Source organism: Schistocerca americana, chromosome 2 (genome assembly GCF_021461395.2).
Source record: "Schistocerca americana isolate TAMUIC-IGC-003095 chromosome 2, iqSchAmer2.1, whole genome shotgun sequence".
NCBI classification, from domain to species: Eukaryota; Metazoa; Arthropoda; class Insecta; order Orthoptera; family Acrididae; genus Schistocerca; species Schistocerca americana.
The window spans coordinates 1,002,044,390-1,002,069,493 of NC_060120.1; the positions used below are offsets into that span (position 1 = coordinate 1,002,044,390).

Sequence of the window (25,104 nt, forward strand, 5' to 3'; positions counted from 1 at the left end):
TGTAAATTCTAGTTTTGGTATTCGTCTGTAAATGCAGGAAAATCTCCCAAAAAGTTTGGTCGGAACTAGGTGACTGGAACTACTTTAATTTTCTTCTGGTACCAAGTTGGCCATGGTCCCAGTCAAAATCAGTTACATGTGTGTGTGTGTGTGTGTGTGTGTGTGTGTGTGTGTGTGTGTGCTACATCAGGCAGATGGATTAAATGTCCTGCGAGAAGACTTGTGTTTGATTACCACCTACGTACAGCGCTGAGGCAGTGAAACAAAATCTGTTACTGAACAATGACCCCCCAGAAAAGCGGCTGCTGTCAATACCGCAGCAATACTGAATCCTGATCCGACAGATGAAATGGTACAGTTTTGTGTACAAGTGAGCTACATTTGGCTCCGTTGCTTGTAGAAGCTACGAATGCGTCTCAGAATATACACGCATCGGATTGCACGCCCGTCATACGTGATGCCTACCCACGAGCTCGTCCCACGTTTGTTGCGTCTATCTGAGAACTGAATGTGTGCGCCTCCTCACTTTGACGTCAACTAAGCAAGGCCTTTAATTGGATACAGGGCGCCACTTTTTTCTCGTATTTTCCAAGCTTCTATTGTTACTGTTTTGTTTTACCAGGCTGTTATGTGTAGTAACTTCATTTTTCGGTATTCGTTTCACGAAAAATATTGTTTTAATATAATAATTATGCTGTCACGAAAAGCAGCAACAAGGTTACCTCAATGTTCAAGTGTGGCACCCCAACCATTGGATTTTATTTATCACATGCATCGCAAATAATGTTCGATATACACTCCTGGAAATTGAAATAAGAACACCGTGAATTCATTGTCCCAGGAAGGGGAAACTTTATTGACACATTCCTGGAGTCAGATACATCACATGATCACACTGACAGAACCACAGGCACATAGACACAGGCAGCAGAGCATGCACAATGTCGGCACTAGTACAGTGTATATCCACCTTTCGCAGCAATGCAGGCTGCTATTCTCTCATGGAGACGATCGCAGAGATGCTGGATGTAGTCCTGTGGAACGGCTTGCCATGCCATTTCCACCTGGCGCCTCAGTTGGACCAGCGTTCGTGCTGGACGTGCAGACCGCGTGAGATGACGCTTCATCCAGTCCCAAACATGCTCAATGGGGGACAGATCCGGAGATCTTGCTGGCCAGGGTAGTTGATTATACCTTCTAGAGCACGTTGGGTGGCACGGGATACATGCGGACGTGCATTGTCCTGTTGGAACAGCAAGTTCCCTTGCCGGTCTAGGAATGGTAGAACGATGGGTTCGATGACGGTTTGGATGTACCGTGCACTATTCAGTGTCCCCTCGACGATCACCAGTGGTGTACGGCCAGTGTAGGAGATCGCTCCCCACACCATGATGCCGGGTGTTGGCCCTGTGTGCCTCGGTCGTATGCAGTCCTGATTGTGGCGCTCACCTGCACGGCGCCAAACACGCATACGACCATCATTGGCACCAAGGCAGAAGCGACTCTCATCGCTGAAGACGACACGTCTCCATTCGTCCCTCCATTCACGCCTGTCGCGACACCACTGGAGGCGGGCTGCACGATGTTGGGGCGTGAGCGGAAGACGGCCTAACGGTGTGCGGGACCGTAGCCCAGCTTCATGGAGACGGTTGCGAATGGTCCTCGCCGATACCCCAGGAGCAACAGTGTCCCTAATTTGCTGGGAAGTGGCGGTGCGGTCCCCTACGGCACTGCGTAGGATCCTACGGTCTTGGCGTGCATCCGTGCGTCGCTGCGGTCCGGTCCCAGGTCGACGGGCACGTGCACCTTCCGCCGACCACTGGCGACAACATCGATGTACTGTGGAGACCTCACGCCCCACGTGTTGAGCAATTCGGCGGTACGTCCACCCGGCCTCCCGCATGCCCACTATACGCCCTCGCTCAAAGTCCGTCAACTGCACATACGGTTCACGTCCACGCTGTCGCGGCATGCTACCAGTGTTAAAGACTGCGATGGAGCTCCGTATGCCACGCCAAACTGGCTGACACTGACGGCGGCGGTGCACAAATGCTGCGCAGCTAGCGCCATTCGACGGCCAACACCGCGGTTCCTGGTGTGTCCGCTGTGCCGTGCGTGTGATCATTGCTTGTACAGCCCTCTCGCAGTGTCCGGAGCAAGTATGGTGGGTCTGACACACCGGTGTCAATGTGTTCTTTTTTCCATTTCCAGGAGTGTATATCTAAATTCTTCTTAAAAATATTTACAAGTAACGAGATGCAACAGTTTGCAAGGAAACTGCAATCTTGTGTTGTTCTTTGAGCGAAAAAAACGGCCGTGGCACTTGGCATGGGGAGAGAGGCGGTGTGTGTGTGTGTGTGTGTGTGTGTGTGTGTGTGTGTGTGTGTGTGTGTGTGTGAGTGTGTTTGTAGGGGGGGGGGGCGAAGGGGACAGGGATCTGTCCGGCCAGAGGAAGCTCCACTTATAAGCCGGCACATTGCAGCTATGACCACATTTTGACGTTTTTTTTTCCTGGAAGGAACCATTACAGAATGAGCGTCACAACCCCCGCCCTCCTCCACCAACCCTCCAACATCCTGGAAAGGAGCACGATTTTGAGTGAACAGAGAAAGTGTGGGGAGAGACTGTGGTGCCAAATAGGAAGTATTAAATAACAAATGCATTTAATTAATTAAATGAAACAACAAGTTTACTGTTACCAGTCACCGTTCTATTTATTTCCCGGACGCGTTTCAAAGGTTTAAACCTCCATCATCGGGTGGACTTAGATTAGTTAGTATGACATTTGTGTGTGCGTTGTGTTACGATTTTTTGTAGGAACTTGTGGCACTGTCTAGTGGAGAAACAATACACTATTTCAGAACATGGTTTTGGGTTTCTTCTGACAAAAATTAAACTGATATCTAACGATAAACATAAAAATAAGTAAAATAGAGTACCTCCACTGGTCACAGGTTCCTTTCGCTGTCGTAACACATCACATGTATACTGTCATATTTATAAACAAATATGGCGTCTGGAATGTGCTGGGTGCAAGGTTCGTATAGCAGAAGAGAAGACATAAACGCAAAGTACAAAGAATATACATCGTAACAACATTATTACAGAAGAATAATTTAAAGGATTTGGAGGTGTTTGTTGGAAACATGTATGTGTACTTCATGTGGTATATAAATCAGATTTTGACAAGTTAAAACAGCTTAAACTTCATACTCGTTTATACAGTCAGGTGAAATGTTAAAATGGCTTAAACTTCATACTTGTTAATGACAATCAGGTGAAATGTTACAGACTTTGAGTACAATAATCATATTGGCTACAGCAGTAAAATTATATATAAAAGACAATATTTGATTGGGATTAATAGAGAGATGTGGCAGGCTGGAGGCAGAAGGAGAGGAAGAGGGAGAGAAAGTGTGTGTGTGTGTGTGTGTGTGTGTGTGTGTGTGTGTGTGTGTATGAGAGCAAACTTTACATGGCAGGGGGTATTACGATTACATGCTACGTATATTAGCTGCCTAAAGGTTGGGGTAATACATTGGTTAATGCTTTAAAATATGCAGATAGATATACAATTTCTGCCAGTAGTTGTACATATAGTTTCAAGCACCTAAAATGTTCGTATTTAAAATGCATTTAAATTAATTGTCAACGTATGTTTACTGTGCCTCACGATACGGAAGTATTATCATATACTGAGGTGACAAAAGTCATGGGGTAGCGATGTGCACATATACAGAAGGCGGTAGAATAGCGTTCACAACGTATAAAAAGGGAATGCTTTGGCGGACCCGTCATTTGTACTCAGGTGACTGATGTGAAAACGTCTCCGACGTGATTATGGCCGCACGACGGGAAGTAACAGACTTTGAAAGCTGATTGGTAGCTGGAGCTAGAAGCATGGGACGTTCCATGTCGGAAGTCGTAGGGAACTCAAAATTCCGAGATCCACAGTGTCAAGAGGGTGCCGAGAATAATAGATTTCAGGCATCACCTCTCACGGCGGACAACGCGATGGCCGACGACATTCACTTAACGACCGAGAGCAGCCTCGTTTGATAGAAGTTGTCAGTGCTAACAGATAAGCGACACTGCGTGGACTAACCGCAGAAACCAATGTGCGACGGATGACCATCGTATCCCTCAGGATAGTGCGGCGAAATTTGGCGTTAATGGGTTATGGTAGCAGAGGACCGATGTGAGTGTCTTTGCTAACAGCGCCTTTCCTGGGCTCGTGACCACATCGGTTGCACACTAGACTACTGGAAAACGTGGCCTGGTCAGGTGAGTCCCGATTTAAGATGGTAAGAGCTGATGGTTGGATTCAAGTGTAGTTCTGACCCCACTAACTCATGGATCCAGTTTGTCAACAAGGCATCGTGCGTGCTGGCTGTGGCTCCATAACAGTATGGGCTGTGTTTACATCGATAATTGACTGGAAATTGTTATGTTGGGCTACTTGGAGAGCATTTGCAGCCATTCATGGACTTCATGTTCCCAAACGACGATGTAATTTTTATGGATGATAATGAGCCATGTCCTTTTTAGATATTGAGAAGGCGTATGACAGTATCTGTAGGGACAAGCTCTGGGATGTGCTGAACGCAAAAGGGATAGATGAAGAGATAACACGAAAAGTCAGAAAAATGTATGAGGGAAGTGAGAGTTGTGTGAAAGTGGGGAGGGAACGTACTGCATGGTTCAAGCTGGAAAATGGGCTGCGACAGGGAAGTGCACTTTCGCCTTTATTGTTTATTATTGTTATGGATGAAATCCTACAGCAAGTATCAGATGCAATTGGAGATCATAAAATGAAAGCAATGCTTTTTGACGATGACCTGATGTTATGGGGAAATTGCGAGAAGGAGGTGCAAGAGCAGTTAGATGTATGGGAGGCAACGGCAGCACAATATGGAATGCATTTCTCTGCAAAGAAAAGTGAAATAATTGTCACAACAAGGAAGAAGAATAGGCCAAATGTGGATATAACTTGTGGAGGGGAAAAACTACAAGTGGTAGAGAACTTCAAGTACCTGGGAAGCATGATTGAAAGTAAGGGGGGAAACGCAATGGAAATAAATGAAAGGTGCAGAAAAGCAGGGCAGTTCTACAAATGCATTAGGGGGCTTATTTGGAGCAAGGAGGTGCCACAGAAATCCAAGGGAATTATATACCGAACCTACTTTGTCCCCATATTGGCATACGGAAGTGAGACATGGGTAATGCACAAAAGCGACAAAAGTAGAATACAGGCCAGCGAAATGAAGTTCCAGAGGAGCAGGCTGAGTGTAACAAGACGAGACAGATTGCGAAATGTGTATGTGAGGGAAAGACTAAAGGAGGAACCAGTACAGGACAGGATAGAAAAATCAAGACTGCAGTGGTATGGACACATGAAGAGAATGGATGAGGGAAGAATTCCAAAGAGGATGTTTGATCTGCAACTGGAGGGGAAGAGGCCCAGAGGAAGACCAAGAGATAGATGAGTGAAGGGAGTGAAGGAATGTGTGACGAGAAGAGGAGAGAACTGGACGAAGGTGGAAGAGGGGGAATGGTGGAAAGACAGAACACGATGGAGAGGCTTGTGTTCCCGACAGACCCAGCCATTGGCTGGAAACTGTCCAAGATGATGATGATGAATGCGCCATGTCAACGGGACACAATTTTTTTTGCGGTTGCTTTGAAGAATATTCTGGTTTGGGGTTGGGTAGGGTTGTTTGGGGGAAGAGACCAAACAGTGAGGTCATCGGTCTCATCGGATTAGGGAAGGATGGGGAAGGAAGTCGGCCGTGCCCTTTCAAAGGAACCATCCCGGCATTTGCCTGGAGCGATTTAGCGAAATCACGGAAAAACTAAATTAGGATGGCCGGGCGCGGGATTGAACTGTCGTCCTCCCGAATGCGAGTCCAGTGTGCTAAACACGAATATTCTGGACAGTTCGAGCGAATGGTGTCGCCACACAGATCGCCCGACATGAATCCCATCGAAAATATATGGGACATAATCAAGAGGTCAGATCGTGCAGAAAATCCTGCACCGCCAACAGTTTCGCATTTATGTATGGCTGTAGAGGCAGCATGGGTCAATATTTCTGCAAGGGGCCAACGACTTGTTGAGTCGAAGCCACGAAGAGCTGCTGCACCCTACCTGGCAAAAGGAGGTACGACACGATATTAGGACGTATCCCATGAGTTTTGTGACCTCGTAGTAAGTTGTCAGTACGTGTACTGATACTAAAATGTAAACTTTCACGTCCGGAAATATCATGTCCATTATAATTATCCGGGCTGTTATGCCGTGGTCGGTTGATGAATTCTGTGGTGTTTCCCAACGTTTCGTCTCCGACTGCGGGAGACATCTTCAAGGGGGTCCGTAGCTTGATGGAAGGTCCAACACACACACTGGCTCACTGGCTCGCTGAGTCAGTAGCGAGCCAGTGTGTGTGTTGGACCTTCCATCAAGCTACGGACCCCCTTGAAGATGTCTCCCGCAGTCGGAGACGAAACGTTGGGAATCACCACAGAATTCATCAACCGACCACGGCATAACAGCCCGGATAATTATAATGGACATGAGTACGTGTACTGAACTTCCTCAACTTGACAATATGCGCTATTAGGAGCATTGATTCGCTGCTCTGTCGTGAAGAGCAGTAACATTTACTTCTTTCTTTTCTAGATAATATAGCCTAGTGCTTATGCAATTTTTCATTTAATTTTGTCATATTCCAGACATACCTTTCAGCTTGTAGTGGCACCTTGCTTAAAACGTAATGTAAGAAGCCGTGGAAATGAAATGAAGGTTCTAACATAATAAAGCAGCCGGGACTACGAAAACCAATACATAACCAAGCCCCAAAATTCCCGCAACCTCACAGTACTCAATGCAACGCTCATTACACTGACCAGAAGAACACGGCAAGTGCTATAACCTGATTTCCCAAAAACTTCGCTCAGTGGAAGAATAGCCAAAATAAGCGAGCACCTATCTCGGCTTATCCGTAGATACTCGACCGTTTCTGAGATAACGACCGTCAAAGTTATCGACTTAAGTTAGATAATTTTTGGCGCACAATGACCTGAGCCAATCTGGTAGCATACTTATTAGCGTCTCGGTTTATAAGATTTACGTCCCGTGTTCGAAACCTGATTATTGTTTTTATTTTATTTAATTTTTTCATTTATCTAACCACGTCCGTCTTCTCAAGTTAGAGGTTACCAAGGTGTTACACTAACTGTGTAATTGCTATTGTGTTCACAGTGGTGTCATACATTTATTAAATAATATATGTTTGTATGGTGTTTTCAGGGATTACAATCTTTATAAATTCTTATGTTCTTATATTTCATGCATATAACAATTGTTAATTCTTATGTTTTATACTTATTTTTATTCTTAAGGAAGATTTGGTGCATTCCATTGGATGATAACGATCGTAGAAACATTCAAAACAGAAATTCCGAACACGACGACCAGCATGCGAATGCAGGCTTGCCACAGCGCCATGTGTTTGTACTAGTGATTCTCACTCGGGAAAGAAACGTCGTTACTGTTGCTGAAGATTGGCAATAATTTCGTGGCAAACCTCGCATAGCGGATCACTTTTCCAAGAACTGGCAGCCGGCCGAAGTGGCCGTGCGGTTAAAGGCGCTGCAGTCTGGAACCGCAAGACCGCTCCGGTCGCAGGTTCGAATCCTGCCTCGGGCATGGATGTTTGTGATGTCCTTAGGTTTAACTAGTTCTAAGTTCTAGGGGACTAATGACCTCAGCAGTTGAGTCCCATAGTGCTCAGAGCCATTTGAACCATTTTGAATCAAGAACTGGCACATAAAATGCACTAGAGGACTTTCACCGAAAATAGTTTCAATTACTTTTTCCGTACATTTATTTTTTAAATTAATTCCCAGGCGTACAATTACTAACGAATAAGGAGAACATTATTCAAATGGTTCAAATGGCTCTAAGCACTATGGCACTATGGCACATCTGAGATCATCAGTCCCCTAGACTTAGATCTACTTAAACCTAAATAACCTAAGGACATCACACACCCATGCCCGAGGCAGGATTCGAACCTGCGACCGTAGCAGCCGCGTGGTTGCAGACTGAAGCGCCTAGAACCGCTCGGCCACAGCGGCCGTTTGGAGAACGTTATTTCAATATGCACTGGAAAACATTTGCGAAGTAGTCTTCTACGGACAAGATTAGAGAAATGAAAAAATAAAATAAAAATGATAATCAGGTTTCCGACACGGGGCGCAAAATTGTGAAGCAACGACGCTAGCTAGCCATCGTGCCACTGGTTTGGATGAACTATTTGCTCGCTAAAAGGCAGATAAAGTAACTCGAAATCTTGGACCATCGTTCGCTCAGAAGCGATCGAATATCTATGGATAACTTAACACATGTTCGCTTATTTTGAGGCCTCTTCAATTGAGCGAGGTTTCTGGGAAATCTGGTTATGAAGCTTACCGTGTTCTTCTCGTGAGAAGTGTAGCACATTAACATGATTCAACATTAGTCTAATAACATGATACATATTTTTTAAGTCTAATTTTAAACAGTTTGAGTTTCCAAAGTTGCAGAAACGTACCGCAGAAAATTTATCAAAATCTGTTTCACTCATTACGACAGAACGTTGTACTTAAGGAACGTGTCAACAATAAGACAAAACAACGATTTATTAAAATGTGATTTTCATCGGTCTCTGCGTTGATAGTCGATGGAGTGTAAAGTGAGAGGTTACAAAGGACTTGTATTTACCGTCCCGTCGACAACGAGGTCATTACAGACGAAAAGCCCAAACTAGGAATGTTTCAAGAACGGGAGAAGGAAATCGGCCGAGCCCTTTCAAAGAAAACCTATCAGCATTGGCCTGGAGTGATTAAGGGAAATCAAGGTAAACCTAAATCTGGATGGCTGGACGCGAATTAGAACCGTCGTACGCCGGCCGCGGTGGTCTCGCGGTTCTAGGCGCGCAGTCCGGAACCGTGCGACTGCTACGGTCGCAGGTTCGAATCCTGCCTCGGGCATGGATGTGTGTGATGTCCTTAGGTTAGTTAGGTGTAAGTAGTTCTAAGTTCTAGGGGACTGATAACCACAGCAGTTGAGTCCCATAGTGCTCAGAGCCATTTGAAGTTTTAGGACCGTCGTACTCCCGGATGCAAGTCCAGCGTACTAACAACTGCGCCACCTCGCTCGGTCTCTAGTTATATGTGCTGCATCTTTTTTGTAAACTGTGGTTGAAATGCAAACAAAAAAATGGTTCAAATGGCTCTGAACACTATGGGACTCAACTGCTGTGGTCATAAGTCCCCTAGAACTTAGAACTACTTAAACCTAACTAACCTAAGGACAGCACACAACACCCAGCCATCACGAGGCAGAGAAAATCCCTGACCCCGCCGGGAATCGAACCCGGGAACCCGGGCGTGGGAAGCGAGAACGCTACCGCACGACCACGAGATGCGGGCGAAATGCAAACAATTAAGTCAACGGAGAATGCTCTAACCTGGATTTGCGTGTTTGCCTCCGTGTAGGGCGGCCCTGCCTATGTATGACGCAGTTGCTGGCTTCCTTCCGCAGCCGGCATGGGCCGCAGGCAGACTGCCGGAAATACCGCACGGCGCCTCTGCTGGCGCGCTATTATTACGTCAATTTACGGCTCTGCGCGGGGCAGTAAAGCTCACGATTTGCTGCTCTGTTCCTATCCCCAGGGTTCTGCGCTGTACTTCCGGGTGCCCGGCCTCTGGCTGCAGATGTACGCCTGCTGACAGCTCGTTCACCAGAGGCAAAGTGTTCCCTCAATGGGTTACACAGAAAGCGCTATTTTACTCAAGAAGAAACTTACAGTTACTTACAGTGAAGGTAAGTTCTCGTACACTTCTGCGATACTTGTAAACAGATTACTCGGAATCGATCCATTTCTTCTTTTTCTTTTTGCAATAATTTCTTTTGCGCTATTTTGTATCATCGTCAACATCAACATCTACCGGTTGGTTACAATTAAACTTTCTCTTTTTAACATGCTATAACACGGAAACTAATTACAATACGAGTACCAGACTTGATAGCATTAATGTCCAGAGTATGGGGAGCATAATTTCCATGAGTCACAGCGCCATCGTCAAGTTCCTACTATGGCCACTAGGTGTCATGATCAGTTATCGTGATTCCTAGTCTCACATCCTGAGCAATCGCAGTGCAGTTGTTGACGTGTCAACATGAGCTTGGACGAAAGGTGAAGCTCTATTATCAAAACTAAAATAATGCTGTGGCTGCATTTCGAGAGTATCGCCGGCTGAAAGGATTACGGAAGTGTCCTCTTTCTCCACTTGCTGTGCGGAGCATGATGAAGAAGTTCGAATTAGCTGGAGAACTGAGCGTCGCTCAATTAAAGTGACCGCCTGTAACACACTTGTCCGTCCTCTTCGTGAAATCGCTGTTGCTGTGACAGACAACGCTGCTCGCAATTCCCGATCGCCAGGTAGTGCGCTTGCTGTGTCACGGCAGTTGAACATCCTATGGTCCACTTTACGGAAGGTGCTTCGAATCATTCTCAAATGGTATCCGTACAAGATCCATATCGTACAGTAGCTTGCACCACGGGACGCACAATGACGTGTTGTCTTCGCTCTCCACTTTCTTCCAAGGATTGAAGTTGATGAGGGCTGGCCCTGGATCATCCTATGGACAGACAAAGCTCATTTTTCTCTGACGGGTAAGACGAACACACAGATTTGCTGAGTGTGGGGATCTTCACCTCCAATCACTGTGTATTAAGTTCCTTTGTATGGTGAACGTGTCACCGTATGGTGTGGCTTCTCGGCTACGTTCATTATTGGCCCATTCTTTTTCGGACAGGTTGGCGCTCTAGGACCCAAGCCGTGCAGTGTGACTGGCCAGCGTTACTGCGATATGCTTCGCCGGCATGTTATACCCGCCCTATAGAGACAGACGCATAGGTTCAAATGGCTCTGAGCACTATGGGATTCAACTGCTGAGGTCATTAGTCCCCTAGAACTTAGAACTAGTTAAACCTAACTAACCTAAGGACATCACAAACATCCATGCCCGAGGCAGGATTCGAACCTGCGACCGTAGCGGTCTTGCGGTTCCAGACTGCAGCGCCTTTAACTGCACGGCCACTTCGGCCGGCTACAGACGCATAGAACTAAACTGTTTTCATGCAAGATGGCGCCCCACTACACATCGCTCGTGCAGTTCATAAGTTCACCTGCTTCTCCGAAAGACATTTGGAATTATCAGCCGATCGTTTCCAAATGCTTGGTCGGCACGACCACATGATCTCATTCCTTGTGATTTCTGGTTGTGGGGCTATCTGAAGGACACGGTTTACCAGGTGAGCATTCTCACATGTGCTGATCTGAAGGGCAGCATGTCAAGAGAGGTAGCCAGCATACCTACGGACATGCTTCGTTCTGCTGTGTAGATTGCAAACCTGCGCTTTCAGACTCTTCTGGACATTGATGGGAGCCATATTGAGCCCCTTTTGTAGCAGTAATTTACCGGTATGGTTCAAATGGCTCTGAGCACTATGGGACTCAACATCTTAGGTCATAAGTCCCCTAGAACTTAGAACTACTTAAACCTAACTAACCTAAGGACATCACACACATCCATGCCCGAGGCAGGATTCGAACCTGCGACCGTAGCAGTCCCGCGGTTCCGGACTGCAGCGCCAGAACCGCACGGCCACCGCGGCCGGCTGTACCGGTATGTAATGGTATGATGTACCATAGCAGCACATTAAAAGTGTTTCAATTGAATTGATTCTGCATTATCTCTCTTCCCCATGTCCTTGACATTAACGCTGCTAAGTATGGTACTCGTACGGTAATTAGTTTCCGTGTTATAACGTGTTAAATATGGAAAATTTAACTATAACCACGCAGTACATCTACGTCTATACCCCGCAATCCACCCTGCGGTGTGTGGCGGAGGGTACTTTTTGTACGAGTTTTAGTTCCGCCTTTTCCTGTTCCAGTTGCGTATGATTCGCGTGAAGAACGATTGCTAGTAAGCCTCCGTGTGCCAAGAATCTCCCCAGCTTTATCTTCACGGTCTTTTCGCGAGATAATCGTAGCAGGAAGCAATATATTGGTTGACTCTTCTAGGAATGTTCGCTATTTGAAATTTAACAGCAGACCTTAACGTGATGCAGAACGCTTCTCTTGCAGCGTATGCCACTGTAGTTGGTTGAGTATCCCCGCGACACTTTCGCGCTAAATGAAGCTGTAATTAAACATATTGCTCTTGCTTCGATCTTCTCCGTTTCCTCTATCAGTCCTGTTTTGTACGAGTCCCATAATGATAAGCTATATTCAGTTACTGGTCGAACGTTTTGTAAGCAACTTCCTTTATTGATGGACTATGCTTCCTTAGGATCTCAGTGTTGCATCTGCCCTATACGCAATTAATTTTACATCGTCATTCCACTTCGGATCGCTTCGTATGCATACACCTAGACATTTTATGGAAGGAACTGCTCCCAGTGGTTGTCCTGCAGTCGTGTACTCATACAATAAAGGATCCTTCTGTCTATGTATTCGCAATACGCTACATTTATGTTGAGGGTCATTTGACATTCTCTACGCCAAACGCCGATCCTCTTCAGGTCTTCCAGAATTTCGCTACAGTATTCTAGTGTCGCAATTTCTCTCTATACAACAACATCATCCGCAAAGAGTATTATGGTAATTCCGACGTTATCTGATAGGTCATTTGTATATACTGTGGAAAGTACTGATCCTGTAACACTCCCCTGGGACACATCCGAAGTTATTTTTACGTCTGAAGACTGCTCCCCATTGAAAATGATATGACAATATTCGCCATAGTGAACGTAAATATCACTAAACAAAGAAATACATTAATTATTGCCACTCTAAATGTCGCATGGTTGGCGAGTGAGTGTGCCTCGGCTAATATCTGTTGCAGATATGATTCAGAGAAGCTGACACAACCGGTGAAATGAAGTACAGAGAATAAAAAATACCCTTCCGGAAGAAAAGGCGAGAAAATTAGATTTATATCTATAAAGCGATATTGCAACACCCAGCACACCTAAAGATACTCAGGTACCCATATCACAACTAGACAGTGGTCTGGCATAACTCACAGTAAATCGCTCCTAACACTTGCGCTATCCCACTGGTACGATGTCGCTCTTACATCCAACGTCCTCAGCTATTTGTTGGATATATTCAAATCTCTGCTTTCCCCAACAGTTTTTGTCCTCTACGGTTCTCTTCAGTACTATGGCAGTAAACCCCTCAGCGACTTAACTCGTATACTATCGTTCCTTCCTCCTATTCACTTCTCCATTGTCCGCCCCCTTAGCTGAGTGGTCTGCGGAGAGTCCCCTCATTCCTTTATCAGTCCACACAAGTTTCATCATGCCCAACACCACATCTCTAACTCTTTTAATCTCTTGTTTTGTCGTTTTCCCACAGTCTACGATTCACTTCCATACAATATTATGCTCTAGACGTTTTCAGAAATTTAATCAAATTAAGCCCTATGTTTATAATAATATACTTCTTTTAACAAAGAATTCCCTCTTTGCATATGGTAGACTGCTTATTATATCATCTGTACTTCTTACATCATGCGTTATTTTGCTCCCAAGTTAGCAGAATTCCTTCACATCGTCTACTATGCGATCCTACATTCTTCACTTTTGCTGCTCCTCATTACTTTCGTCTTTATTTGGTTGACTCTCAGTTCATATTCTATACTCAGAAGGCCCTGTTCGTCTTTCTAACTTTCTAATGATACTTAAAATCCGTCTTGATTGCAAATTTTTTTATTATTCATATGACCGGTTTCGGTTCATTCAGAACCATCTTCAGATCTGATATTTCAGTTACAGGAGTAACCCGTCCAAATCCAGCAACTTTCACATGCTACGTAGCATATATATGTTATTCATATGAATAATAAAAAAAATTTGCAATCAAGACGGATTTTAAGTAACATTATAAAATCACTGATTGCTGTTATCCCATAAGACAATATGTCTGTTTTTGCAAAATTTCTAATTTTCACCGAGGACAGGTATCTCATCCGCGAATCTAATCAATGATGTCCTTTCACCCCTCCTGGACCTTTGTTTTATTTCCCTATCTTTTTCTGCCATGTTTAGATTGAACAGCATCTATCTTACCCACTATTCAATCTAAGTATTTCACGCTTGGTTGTCTATTTTTATTGCTACTTCTTGCTTCTTCTACATATTACACATACTCATCTTTTCCTACAGGTTAAATATATTTTATGAGAATTTGTAGCATTTCGACAATTTGTCAAACGCTTTTTCCGACTCAACAAATCCTATGATATTGTCATGCTTGTTCTTACGTCCTTCGCAACGTCGGCACTGACTCTGGTGCCTTTACTTTTGATAAAGCCAAACTGACCGTCACCAGACAGTTGCTCGGTTCCCTTTTCTATTATTCTACATATTATGGTTGTCAGCAGCTCTGACCTTTGATGCATGAGTTGTGAAGCAGCTTGAGCTATAGATCTCGTATTCGTGTGCCTTTTCTGTTTGCAGGATGGTGTGAATGACATCCTTCAGAAAGTTAGACGGTATGTCTCCAGTCTTATAGATACTACGCACTAATCTGAATAATCGTTTGATTATCTCTTTCCCCAATCAGTTTAGATATTCCGAATGAATGTTGTTTATCCCCTCTGTCTTATTTGGTCGCAGGTAGTCCACAACTCGGTCAAATTTTGGCTTTAATACTCCCTCGTAAAGGCCCTTTCCACTGGCTGGATAGCTCAAGTCAAATGTTGGAGGAAGGGAAGGGCATACCACTACAATACCACCTGAACAAAATGAACAACACATGGCTTCAGATAACTTCAGCTAATCATGTCAGAAAATCCACAATATTTTACGTTCAACCTATTATATCCATATAAGAAGGTAAGGATTACACGTCCTATCGTCAGCTAGGTCATTAGCGATGAACACAAGCTCGAAATGCGGAAGAAAATAAGAAGGTAAGGATTACACGTCCTATCGTCAGCTAGGTCATTAGCGATGAACACAAGCTCGAAATGCGGAAGAAAACTGGCCGTTGTCCTTGAAAGAAACCAATCTTGCATTCACCTTAAGGAAATCAGGGAAAACGAAGACGAAAACTACGTAAAAGGAACAAATCAAGTTATACTTTTTTTTAACTATCAGGTTTAATTGCATTTATCAGTTAACAGGCTCCAGAGATTAGACCAAATACTCAAAATATACGCGAACTTCGAGGTATGTGTATTCGGAGCTTAATAGGTGGTATATATGGTTCGTTCTGATATGCATGGCAGGTACTGTTGTTCTTGTTTCTTACTGGTGCTCAAATATACCCGAAAGATAAGGCATCTGCGCTAGAATTCGGTGTTTCATGGCTGGCAGCTCTGGCTCAGGCTGACCTATGTAATACACGAAAGATACCAGGGATGAGACTCCTGTACTCGAATACAACCGAATGTCGAGGTATACCTGTCAGAATACGACGCTTCATCGTTGATAGCTCTGGTTCATCCTAACCTGCGTGGCACCAGAAAGGTACCAGCGATGAGGTTCCAGCATGAAGATCGAGGCATGTGCGCAAGAATTTGGTACTTCATGGTTGGCATCTCTGGTTATTTGTGAGCTGTATGGTATCGGAAAAGTACCAGAGATGAGGGGTCCCGATTGTAAACAAACGTCGAGGCATACGCAACTGAAATTGGTGCTACATGGTTGGCAGCTCTCGCCTGTTTAGACATAAAAAAAAAAAAAAAAAATAAAAAAATAAAAATAAAAGGGGGTGCCAGAGATGAGACAGCCGTACTCCAGCGTATCCCAGTGTCGAGGCATGTGCGTCAGAATTCGGTGTTTCACGGTTGGCAGCTGTGGTTTGTACTGACCTGCATGGTGTAGGCGTAGCTGAGCGTGATGGGCCGCCCCTGCGGGATGCGCGTGGACGCCCTGACAGTGAGGACGCATTGCTGGTCGTCCGTGTGGCTGGTGTTGGGCACACAATCGTGGCACATGAGGAACGCCGCCGGGAACAGGCTGCGCGCGCTCTGCCCGTGGGGACCGATCTCGAAGGCGTTCACCTGCCAAGTAGACACCATAACACTTAAGCTCTCATCCAGAGAACTTCGAGTCTTTATTTGCTGGACCATCCGGTTATTCCCTGGACAGACTTAGAGTCTTTAACTATATATATATATATATCTCTCTCGCTCTTTCTTCTCTCTCTCTCTTTCGCCGGGAGCACATACCCTTCTGGACATGACTGGAAGACAGGATTACGGATAGGGTAGGGAGGAGCGGTGTAAAGGCCGTCAGAATGAATCTAAAACTCTAGATTGGGGGCGTAGTTACATGTATGAATTTTTCAAGCCGTTTCATTCTGTTAGTAAGTTCCGTAATTGCCTACATTCTGCTGCAGAGTCTCGTTACAACCCTTCCAGTTCTTTCCAGATGTATCGCACCTCTAGTATGCCGCAGACGGTGTGTATCTCGTCCTCGGAGAAGTGGTCCATGCCCCAGAGCGAGCGGATGGTGTCCACGACGAGCTCCTGGTTGCGGCGCCACAGGCTGGGGATGCGCCTGCGCAGCTCGTTGTGCGCCTCCATGGTGAGCAGCGTGCGCCAGCGCGCCGGCGCCGCCGCCTTGAGCAGCAGGCAGCGCAGCGCCGCGACGGCGCCGTAGTAGAGGCGCGCGCCCGGCGACGCCAGCGGCGCCGGCAGCCGGCGCGCCGTGCCGTGCGCCGACATGGCGGCGCACTCGGCCGCGCTGTGGCCCAGCTCCTGGCCGCGGCCGGCGCACTGCGGCCCGCACAGCGGCCACGCGCACCCGGGGCACCTGCGCCGTCGCAGCCCAGAACAGTGAGGGCACGGAGGGTGGTTAAGGGGCTCCGGAAAGCCTCAAAATCATGAAAAGTTCAATTTTTACTTTTTGCGTTTTCTGAATCTGCAGACTATTACCTTTTAGTAGATATATAATTTATTCAATTCCGAAGACTACAACTATTTTAAATTTTTTTTTGAAATGTGTTCTACATGGGCGTGACCCACTGTGGCGCTGTTAAACTGCTGTCAAATGGTGTTATTATTAACGTCCGTGTTCATCAGGTACATTTTAGAGATGTGAGATAAAGTATGTGTTGTGGCTAACCTGCGATGGTTCAATATATATCGCTGGTGTGATTGTCGATTGTTTCATGTTTATTTACTCTGTCGTTATCTCGAAAATATTCGTAATTAATTCTGTTTCTTGAGTCTCTGTTTTGTTGAAGTATAATAATGAGTAAAAGTTAAGTTATTAGAAATCCTCTGAAGGCTTTTAAGAAAAGGAGAAATGTTGGAAAGCCAAAGGTATGTGTTATTACTGTAAACAATAAAGACGATAACCAAGTGAGTGAACCTAACCTCTCAAGTACACCTGCCCATAGCAGTCAAAGTGGGAAAGAAAATACTTCACAGAAGAAGCTTGGTTCAATGAGTGAAAACTATGAATGTTTTATGGGAGAATCGGATGTGAATGAAATATTTGATATGTCGGTTCTAAAAGGAATTTTTTCAAACTGTGTAAGATGTATTCATTGTAGTGAAGTTGGTCTGGAACTCTCCATAATAAAGCACATAGGACTTGCTAGTGAAATACAACTGAAATGTGATAAGTGTTCATACATGACCACCTTTTGGAACAGTGTTGCAGTAACTGCAACTGAAGAAAATGGTAGCAAAATCTACGAACACAACAACGAGCGATGCTTGCTTTAGACAAGGAACGCCTTCGGGCTGCAGACAGGGCTGTAAAGAGTCTAGAAATACAAGCAAGAGTAAACAGGAGGAGGAACAAGAGGAAGCTGGAGGAGGAGTTTGCAGAGGATGAAGATAATCCATCCTATGGACCTGGAATGCACTAAAAAGCTAATCCAATCTTTGTCGCTCGATTCCCAAAACTTTTATTTTCTCATACTAAATACATGTTTTCTAAGGATCTTCCAAACATATTTGTTTCAAACTTTCAGTAAATGTTACACAGTACCTTCTGCATAATTTAACACAGCCTTTTTCCAAAAAACTGTATATTTTTGAATATATAAATAAAAAATTGCAAAAAAATGTTGTGAATTTTCATTACAATTGAAAAAAAATCATCTAAAATTTTGTAAAATCCCTGTGTTAAGTTGTAGCCCATATTCCAATAAATAATCTGTAAAAAGTTCAACTTCCTACCTCAAATACTTTGTGAGGAAAGATGTAATTTACAAGCGTTATTTTAAAATGTATAGGGCGTTCCGGAGCCCCTTAAGTCTTACAAGGGAGTGGCCAGACTTGTCATGTCGAAACGTGTGTTGCCTTTTTTACCACCGCGAGTTAACATTGCAAGAAGTCTGTATGCAGAATTTTAGCTGCTGACATGACCTGGAAGTCTGTAAACAATTTTATGAAGTAAGACATTATTGTCGGATGATTTCCGCGCTTATAACTGCCTCTTGTGTAACCCTGACCTCTCCCGCTACGTTATACCAACGCCATCTAGGGACAAGGTGGCGTTAGCTACGCGCTGCTCTCTTGCCACAGCAGTGAGAGAGCTGATTCCCCCAGTGAAAGCGATCGTATGATAATTAAACATTCGTTGACAAATATGGCTGATATGTTATCTACAACATTCTTTCCAAATAACTATGAAATAGACACAAATAAATATACGTCCAAATTTTATTTCTTGTAATTACCGCAAAAATGCGAAATATTGATACAATGTTCAAAACATAGGTTTTTTGTGCACCAAGAACATGCAAGCAAAGACGACATATGACATCCCTGCGAATCGCAGACGTTGTTAGATGTCCGTAGACAAAACTGGGCTGATGTTAGGAATGAATCAGGCCTAGTATCAGTATATTTCGAGGAGTGCCACACATATTTAATCAAATTCTGAAACCGTGGGGAGGAAAATTGATAATGTACTACTGATTGCAGCTTGAGAATATTGTCACGGTGATAGACAGGAAATTGTAGTGATCTGCACACAATAATTTTCTCTGTTAGTTTTCTGTAAAATGCTTTCCACTGACGGAAAAATTCTCTGTCTAAAGGTTGAATTACGTTCGTCGTGCCGGGTGGAATCTCAAGTATCTCTACTTCTTTGTCAGGGTGGGCTCGAAATGCAGCTTTTAATGAATCAGACCTTTTATGACCTGACCACGAATCTAGAAGGAGAAGAGATTTGTTCCCGCAGAACGGCAGAAAAGCATGACGCATGAAAAGTGCAACGTTTTCATTTCCCATTTCTCCAGACTTCGATGCGTCTACCACAAGATTGTTTGCGTAGAACATTGTTCTTTTGACACGTGGTCCAAAACGTCCAGTTGGTTCTTGAAGACACACATATAGTTTAGGCAGCAATGAACCATCCAGACTAATTATGGGCATTATAGTGTATGAATGGGTGAGTGCAGTCGTGGACTGCGCAATCGTCTCAATATGTTTTTCCCCCTTTGAATGACAGTGTTCTTTTCGCACGCATTTCTTTTTGAAAACCTGACTGATCTGCATTGTACACGTACGATTCACTAAAACTAGCGATCTTATTTTTTGCATTCGTAAGAAAAGCTTCTATCATTTCGATTTGTGTCACTTCATTTTCCGACCTGTTTCTCGATACAAATTTTGTTATTTTTCTTGCCACAATTTTATGTGAACTTTTGAAGCGACTAATCCAACTTTTAGAAGCTGTAAATTCTTTAGCGCCTATCGCGTTGGCAACCTCTAACGCCCAATCACGCGAAGTTGTATCGCTGACACTAAATGACTGTTGTCTGGCATCGGTAAATAGCTAAAAAAGTCGCGAATTTATCTCCGTCGCAATTTCCAGTCGACTCTTACGTCGTCCAGCGACTTCCTTTTTCCATCTGTACAATTCACGTTCAGAACGGACAAAGCGATACTTAGAACAGTACTGACACGTAGGCGTTTCTTACCACTTTCGTTCAACCAGTACGTCACCGCTTTTTCTTTGTCTGTTAAGGTAATTGTAGTTGCTGGTGTTACTTTCCGAGGTAATTGATGATGGTACGTGGCACTATTACTCAAAGAGTCTTCAAGAGTGCAACTCTCGTCCGTGTCTTCGCCGTCTGTAAATTCACAGCCTACAATATCGAGTGTTTCAGTTGTTTCTAGCCACATATCTGCGCCATTTACATGCTCGTCTAGAAGTTTAACAACCGTGTCGCACAACACATAGTCTTCACGCGTGTTTTCTGTTGATTGCTTCATTTGCGTCTGTGGTATATCTCCATGGCAAGCAGCAAAACATTTACAGGGTTCGCCATCACCTGTGAGGGGAGATTGAATGTTCACCGTAAAGTGGCTTGCGGAGTATAGATGAACATCTGCAGAACATCTTTCACATCTCTAACCAGTTTCAGGACGGTATGTTTCGAAATACGTACCAGAAATTAAAAGGACGTGCATCCCACAGAAACAAATATTCGTTTCCCCTTTCCACCAAAACCGTGCAGCGATATTCCTCTTTAGTGAACGCCGCGATAAGACGGTCGCACTTCCCGACCATGCGCACAACGCTGGCACCTCGCCATTTCCAGGGGGGGTCAGCCGTCATTACAAGCGCCAAGCAGGAAACACAGCCATGTTCGTGATGTTTTTAGATGACTTCCAGTTCATGTCAGCAGCTACAATTTTGCATACGGACCTTTTGCACAGTGAAATAACAGTGATAAAAAAACCAATACATGTTTCGGCATGACAAGTCTGACCATTCCCTTGTTAGGGAATCGTTGGCTTTACAAACAACTAACCTTAATTATACTTAGCATACTGAATGCAAAATATAGTGCTGAATAATTCAGCGTTGGAAGCAGGGGAAATTTTAGTGACTGGATAGTAATCACAGAGTCCCACAGGGTTCAATTCTGGGTCCACTCCTACACCTCTCGTAAAACACAAACCTTCAGAAGCTAGGATGTCAATTTCGTCTCGGTTATGCAGGACCAGTTAGAACTGTAACCCAGCTTGCCTCAGAAGAGGACACTATGGGTTTATGATAGAACTGTTTATTTTTAAAATTATCGGGAATCCGATATATCGATATTTAAAAAGGTATCACCATCGGCTCTCGATATGTCTAGAAAATATATCGATACTCGACGGATAAAATATCAATGCACCGATCTATAAAAATATCGGCTGCACATTGTAAATACACTACTGGGACCGGTTTTAGAGCTTTATATTAAAGTACTGATTTATTATTATATATTGTGTACATCAATTAGATAGGGGCTTACTTATCGCCCGTAGAGCAAGAATTGAAAGAAAGCTATGCATATTCAACGCTTGGCGACAACCACTTTGCTAACAATGGTAAGTGCAGGTAAGTGGCACAATAAAAGGGGTGCGATGGGTCCGTCCTTCGGTTGCCACAAATCGGATTTGTCTGGAACATTTCATGTCGACTCACTTCTTTTTTCCTTTCTGCAAACGTCAGCGACCTTGCAGCTGTAGTGTCAAAATTGCGTGGCGAAGTTAAACATTGCAGTTTCTGTTGGTAGCGCCGAGCACCGATTAGGTCAGCATTTACCCTTACACGTCTCCACCCACTACAAAAGCCAGTCTTGTCATTTAGAGTTTCGTCCATCATTTTCAGCAAGTGTTTTTGAAGAAAACAATTTTTAACACAACTAGTGTGTTATTTCTTCATGTCGGAAAACTTGTTATTCCATTCACACTGCCCCCCCTCCTCCCAGGGCAATCGGACTTCTTCTTTGTGCCAGCTACTGTATATATGCTTGCTTCACACAGTCCAAGAGAAAGACTGGACGTGATGGAAGCTCAAAAAGTAGTATGATTCGTTCAGATAGTGAAAGTAAAATAATGTTCTACTGCAATTTGAAATTGCGAAAAAATATAAAATAAAAATATCAGCGCTCGGCATTGCTGTTTCGACACTGATATATTGAGTCAAATATATCGCCTGTTAACACGGACATAAGTTTGAAAACATCGATATATCTGTATATCGATACCGTATGAGGCGTATTCGGAAAGAAAGGTCCGATTAGGGGAAAAATGGAAACCACTGTGAAAATCCGATGGAACTTTGCGCAGATGTGTTGGGCAGTGTCTTTAGTGTGCCTATCGATCGTTTCACGTCGCTCTTATCAGTTCAGGACGCAAAGTGATCACGTAAAAATGCCTAAAACAACAGTGTCTCCCGCCAAGTATGTCGATTTGGTGAGAGATTTCGCCTGAAGCTATGCAGCCCACGTAACATAAATGTCATGCGTTTCTTTCTTCAAGACAATTTTCAGCCGCATTCGCAGGGGCAGTGAAGACGCTCCAGCAGCGTTTTCGGTGGGAAGTGTTTGGTCACCAACAATACAGCTCTTAACTGGCTCCCATCGTTGTTCATCTCTGCTCACAGGAACCGCCGGCTACGAAGACAACGTTTGGCACAGACAACGTAAGACAGACCAGCGTAGAGAATAGGCGGAAAGCACAGACACATGCTTTCTGTGACGAGGGTACTGGAAAGTTTGTACAACGTCACGAGTAATGTCTAAGTCGGACCAGCGACTATTTAGAGAGGTAGCTGGAAGGTGTGGCTAACTGTTGCGAATAAAAAATTTTCAATTTTCAATGTGGTTTTCATTTCGCGACTGATCGGACCTTTCTTTCCGAGCAGCCCTCGTATCAACAGCCCTAGTTTATGACACACTTCCCAAGCGAATCAGTGCACGTATCCATGCCGGGGGGGGGGGGGGGGGGGGGTCGCAAAGTGACAATAGTAAGTGGAATCATACTGCCAAGTTCTTTGTGAAGTAATCACTGAATCAATATCGCACAGTCTTGCAACCTGTAAAGTTTCATTTCGTTTCCTGCCCTCCTTCTGGGTGCCCTACTCTTTCTTTCAGCCAATACTCAGCCTGCACGGTCGCCGAGAGTGTAGAGCGCTGTGCTAATGGAAACAACGTGTTTTTACCTGTAGTCTCCGCGGTTTTCGGCGTCGAACCTCTTGTAGCAGCCGAGGCAGAGCGGCGGCGAGTCGTGGCAGGGGCCGACCACGAGAGCCTTCTCCCTCATCACGAGGTCTCCAGGCTGGAGGTCGCGTGAAGCCACCAGGTACCTGCAACACCACACAGCCGTCACTTTCGACACAGCCATCTCTGACAGTGATGAAGGCTTTTATTACTCGAAGAAATTCAGAAACCAGCCACTTTCTACATACCAGAATCATATTCGTATTTGTGAATATGCCTAAACTTTGGCTCCACTATGCATTGGTGACAATGGAAATCTGCGCCGGCCGGGGCTCGAACCCGGATATTCCGCTTGACGCGAGCAATCGCCTTGAGCGCCTCGGCCATCCGTGCACGCTTCCGACCGAAACTTCCGTATGTTACCGTTTTCGTTTACGTCCTGTACTCGCACAGATACTGCACCTTTCAGGAAGAGACATGATTAAAGGCGAAGCCAGTTATTAGGCATGAGACACAAAACTACAGTAGAATAAATTTATTTATTTCCGTTTATGATCAAAAATGGTTCAAATGGCTCTGAGCACTATGGGACTTAACTTCTGAGGTCATCAGTCCCCTAGAACTTAGAACTACTTAAACCTAACTAACCTAAGGACATCACACGCATCCATGCCCGAGGCAGGATTCGAACCTTCGACCGTAGCGGTCGCGCGGTTCCAGACTGTAGCGCCTAGATCTGCTCGGCCACTCTGGCTGGCGTTTACGATCACAAAATGCTTGGTCCTCAGACTACCGGTTTCTGACAGCAACACATGTTTTAAACACATGTGCTATAACAGGGAGTAAATTTTAAGTTGACAAACCAGAATAACTCGAAAAATATGCTTCACACGCAAAAATGTGTAGAATCCAAAGTTGATTATTTTCGAGGGAGACATCTCCTGGTGCTAAAATTATCCCGCCACCCCAGCCCCCCGGGGATGGGGCGGAAGGCATCTTTAAAATTTCAAATGGGGATCCCCATTCTTTATTTCAGAACCAGCTTCTACATAAAAAACTACGTACATTTTGTCTTAAACATTTGTTTTGATTCTTGGTAGTTGGCACTGTAATTCAAGAAAATCCATGTTCTCCTTTTTCTATGGAAAATGGTTACGGGCAAATAAAAATACTTAATTACTTCGTAAATTTTGGTTCGTTAAAACTAAAACTCTCCCTCTCTCCCCGTAGGGTGGGGGTCTGAGAGGGAGGAATTAGAGTTTTAGAAATGTTGACCCAAATAATTTTTCCACAGATTCGCATTGGGAAACCATATGGACGACCATTGTGTGAAGCCATATCTTCAACCTGCGTACTTATTCACTACGAGTTTGACTCGCTTTCCGATCTCGGTAACAAACGCTTGTCTGATTACACTACTAGAATAAGTCTGTGCGTGCGCACATTTCGTACCCAACGGTTCATCATGGTAGATTGTGCCGTTACTCGTTTAGAACGGGGACGCTATCTGAATTCTGGCCTATTTCTGGGAGTCCAGCATGGCACAGGTGCCAGCCGCTTCTTCGCGTATCGTGACTCATGAAAGCGATTCAATTAGAGGTAAATTTAGGTGGTTAGTTTTCTGCCAGCTGCAATTACGCTGCGTGCCAGTTTAAATTTAATCCGCAGCCTCGCAGACGGCGCTGTTTATCGTGTCCGGCATGCACGTCTCTCATACGCACACGTCAGAGTTAAGGCATCAGGAAATTCTAAAAAAGTTCTCGTCAGAATGAGATACAAGAGATGTTAAGAGGAGAATTAAACTGCCACATAAATTAACGAGTCTTGTCTTGTTTCGCTTTTCAAATACATTTTCCACATTAGCATTTAAGTAATGATTCGGTACCCTATACTGAAACACACTGAAGGGCCAAAGAAACTGAAACACCTGCCTAATGTTGTGTAGGGTCCCCGCGAGCATGCAGAAGTGCCGCAACACGATGTGACACGTACCGTACTTGACTAGTGTCTGAAGTAATGCTGGAGGGAACTGACACCATGAATCCTGCTGGGTTGTCAATAAATCCATAAGGGA

At 44.6% G+C, this 25,104-nt stretch overlaps 1 protein-coding gene across 1 annotated transcript in view; it reads right to left on the minus strand.

Moving 5' to 3' along the window:
• LOC124596303 (SET domain-containing protein SmydA-8-like) overlaps positions 1 to 25,104 on the minus strand; it is a 293,663-nt gene that overhangs the window by 41,284 nt on the left and 227,275 nt on the right. Inside the window, exons 3-5 of the mRNA XM_047135407.1 lie at positions 23,033 to 23,176; positions 16,510 to 16,882; positions 15,937 to 16,128 (exon numbers count right to left, since the gene is read on the minus strand). Coding sequence (XP_046991363.1) covers positions 15,937 to 16,128; positions 16,510 to 16,882; positions 23,033 to 23,176 — 709 coding nt within the window. The remainder of the gene's footprint in view (positions 1 to 15,936; positions 16,129 to 16,509; positions 16,883 to 23,032; positions 23,177 to 25,104) is intronic.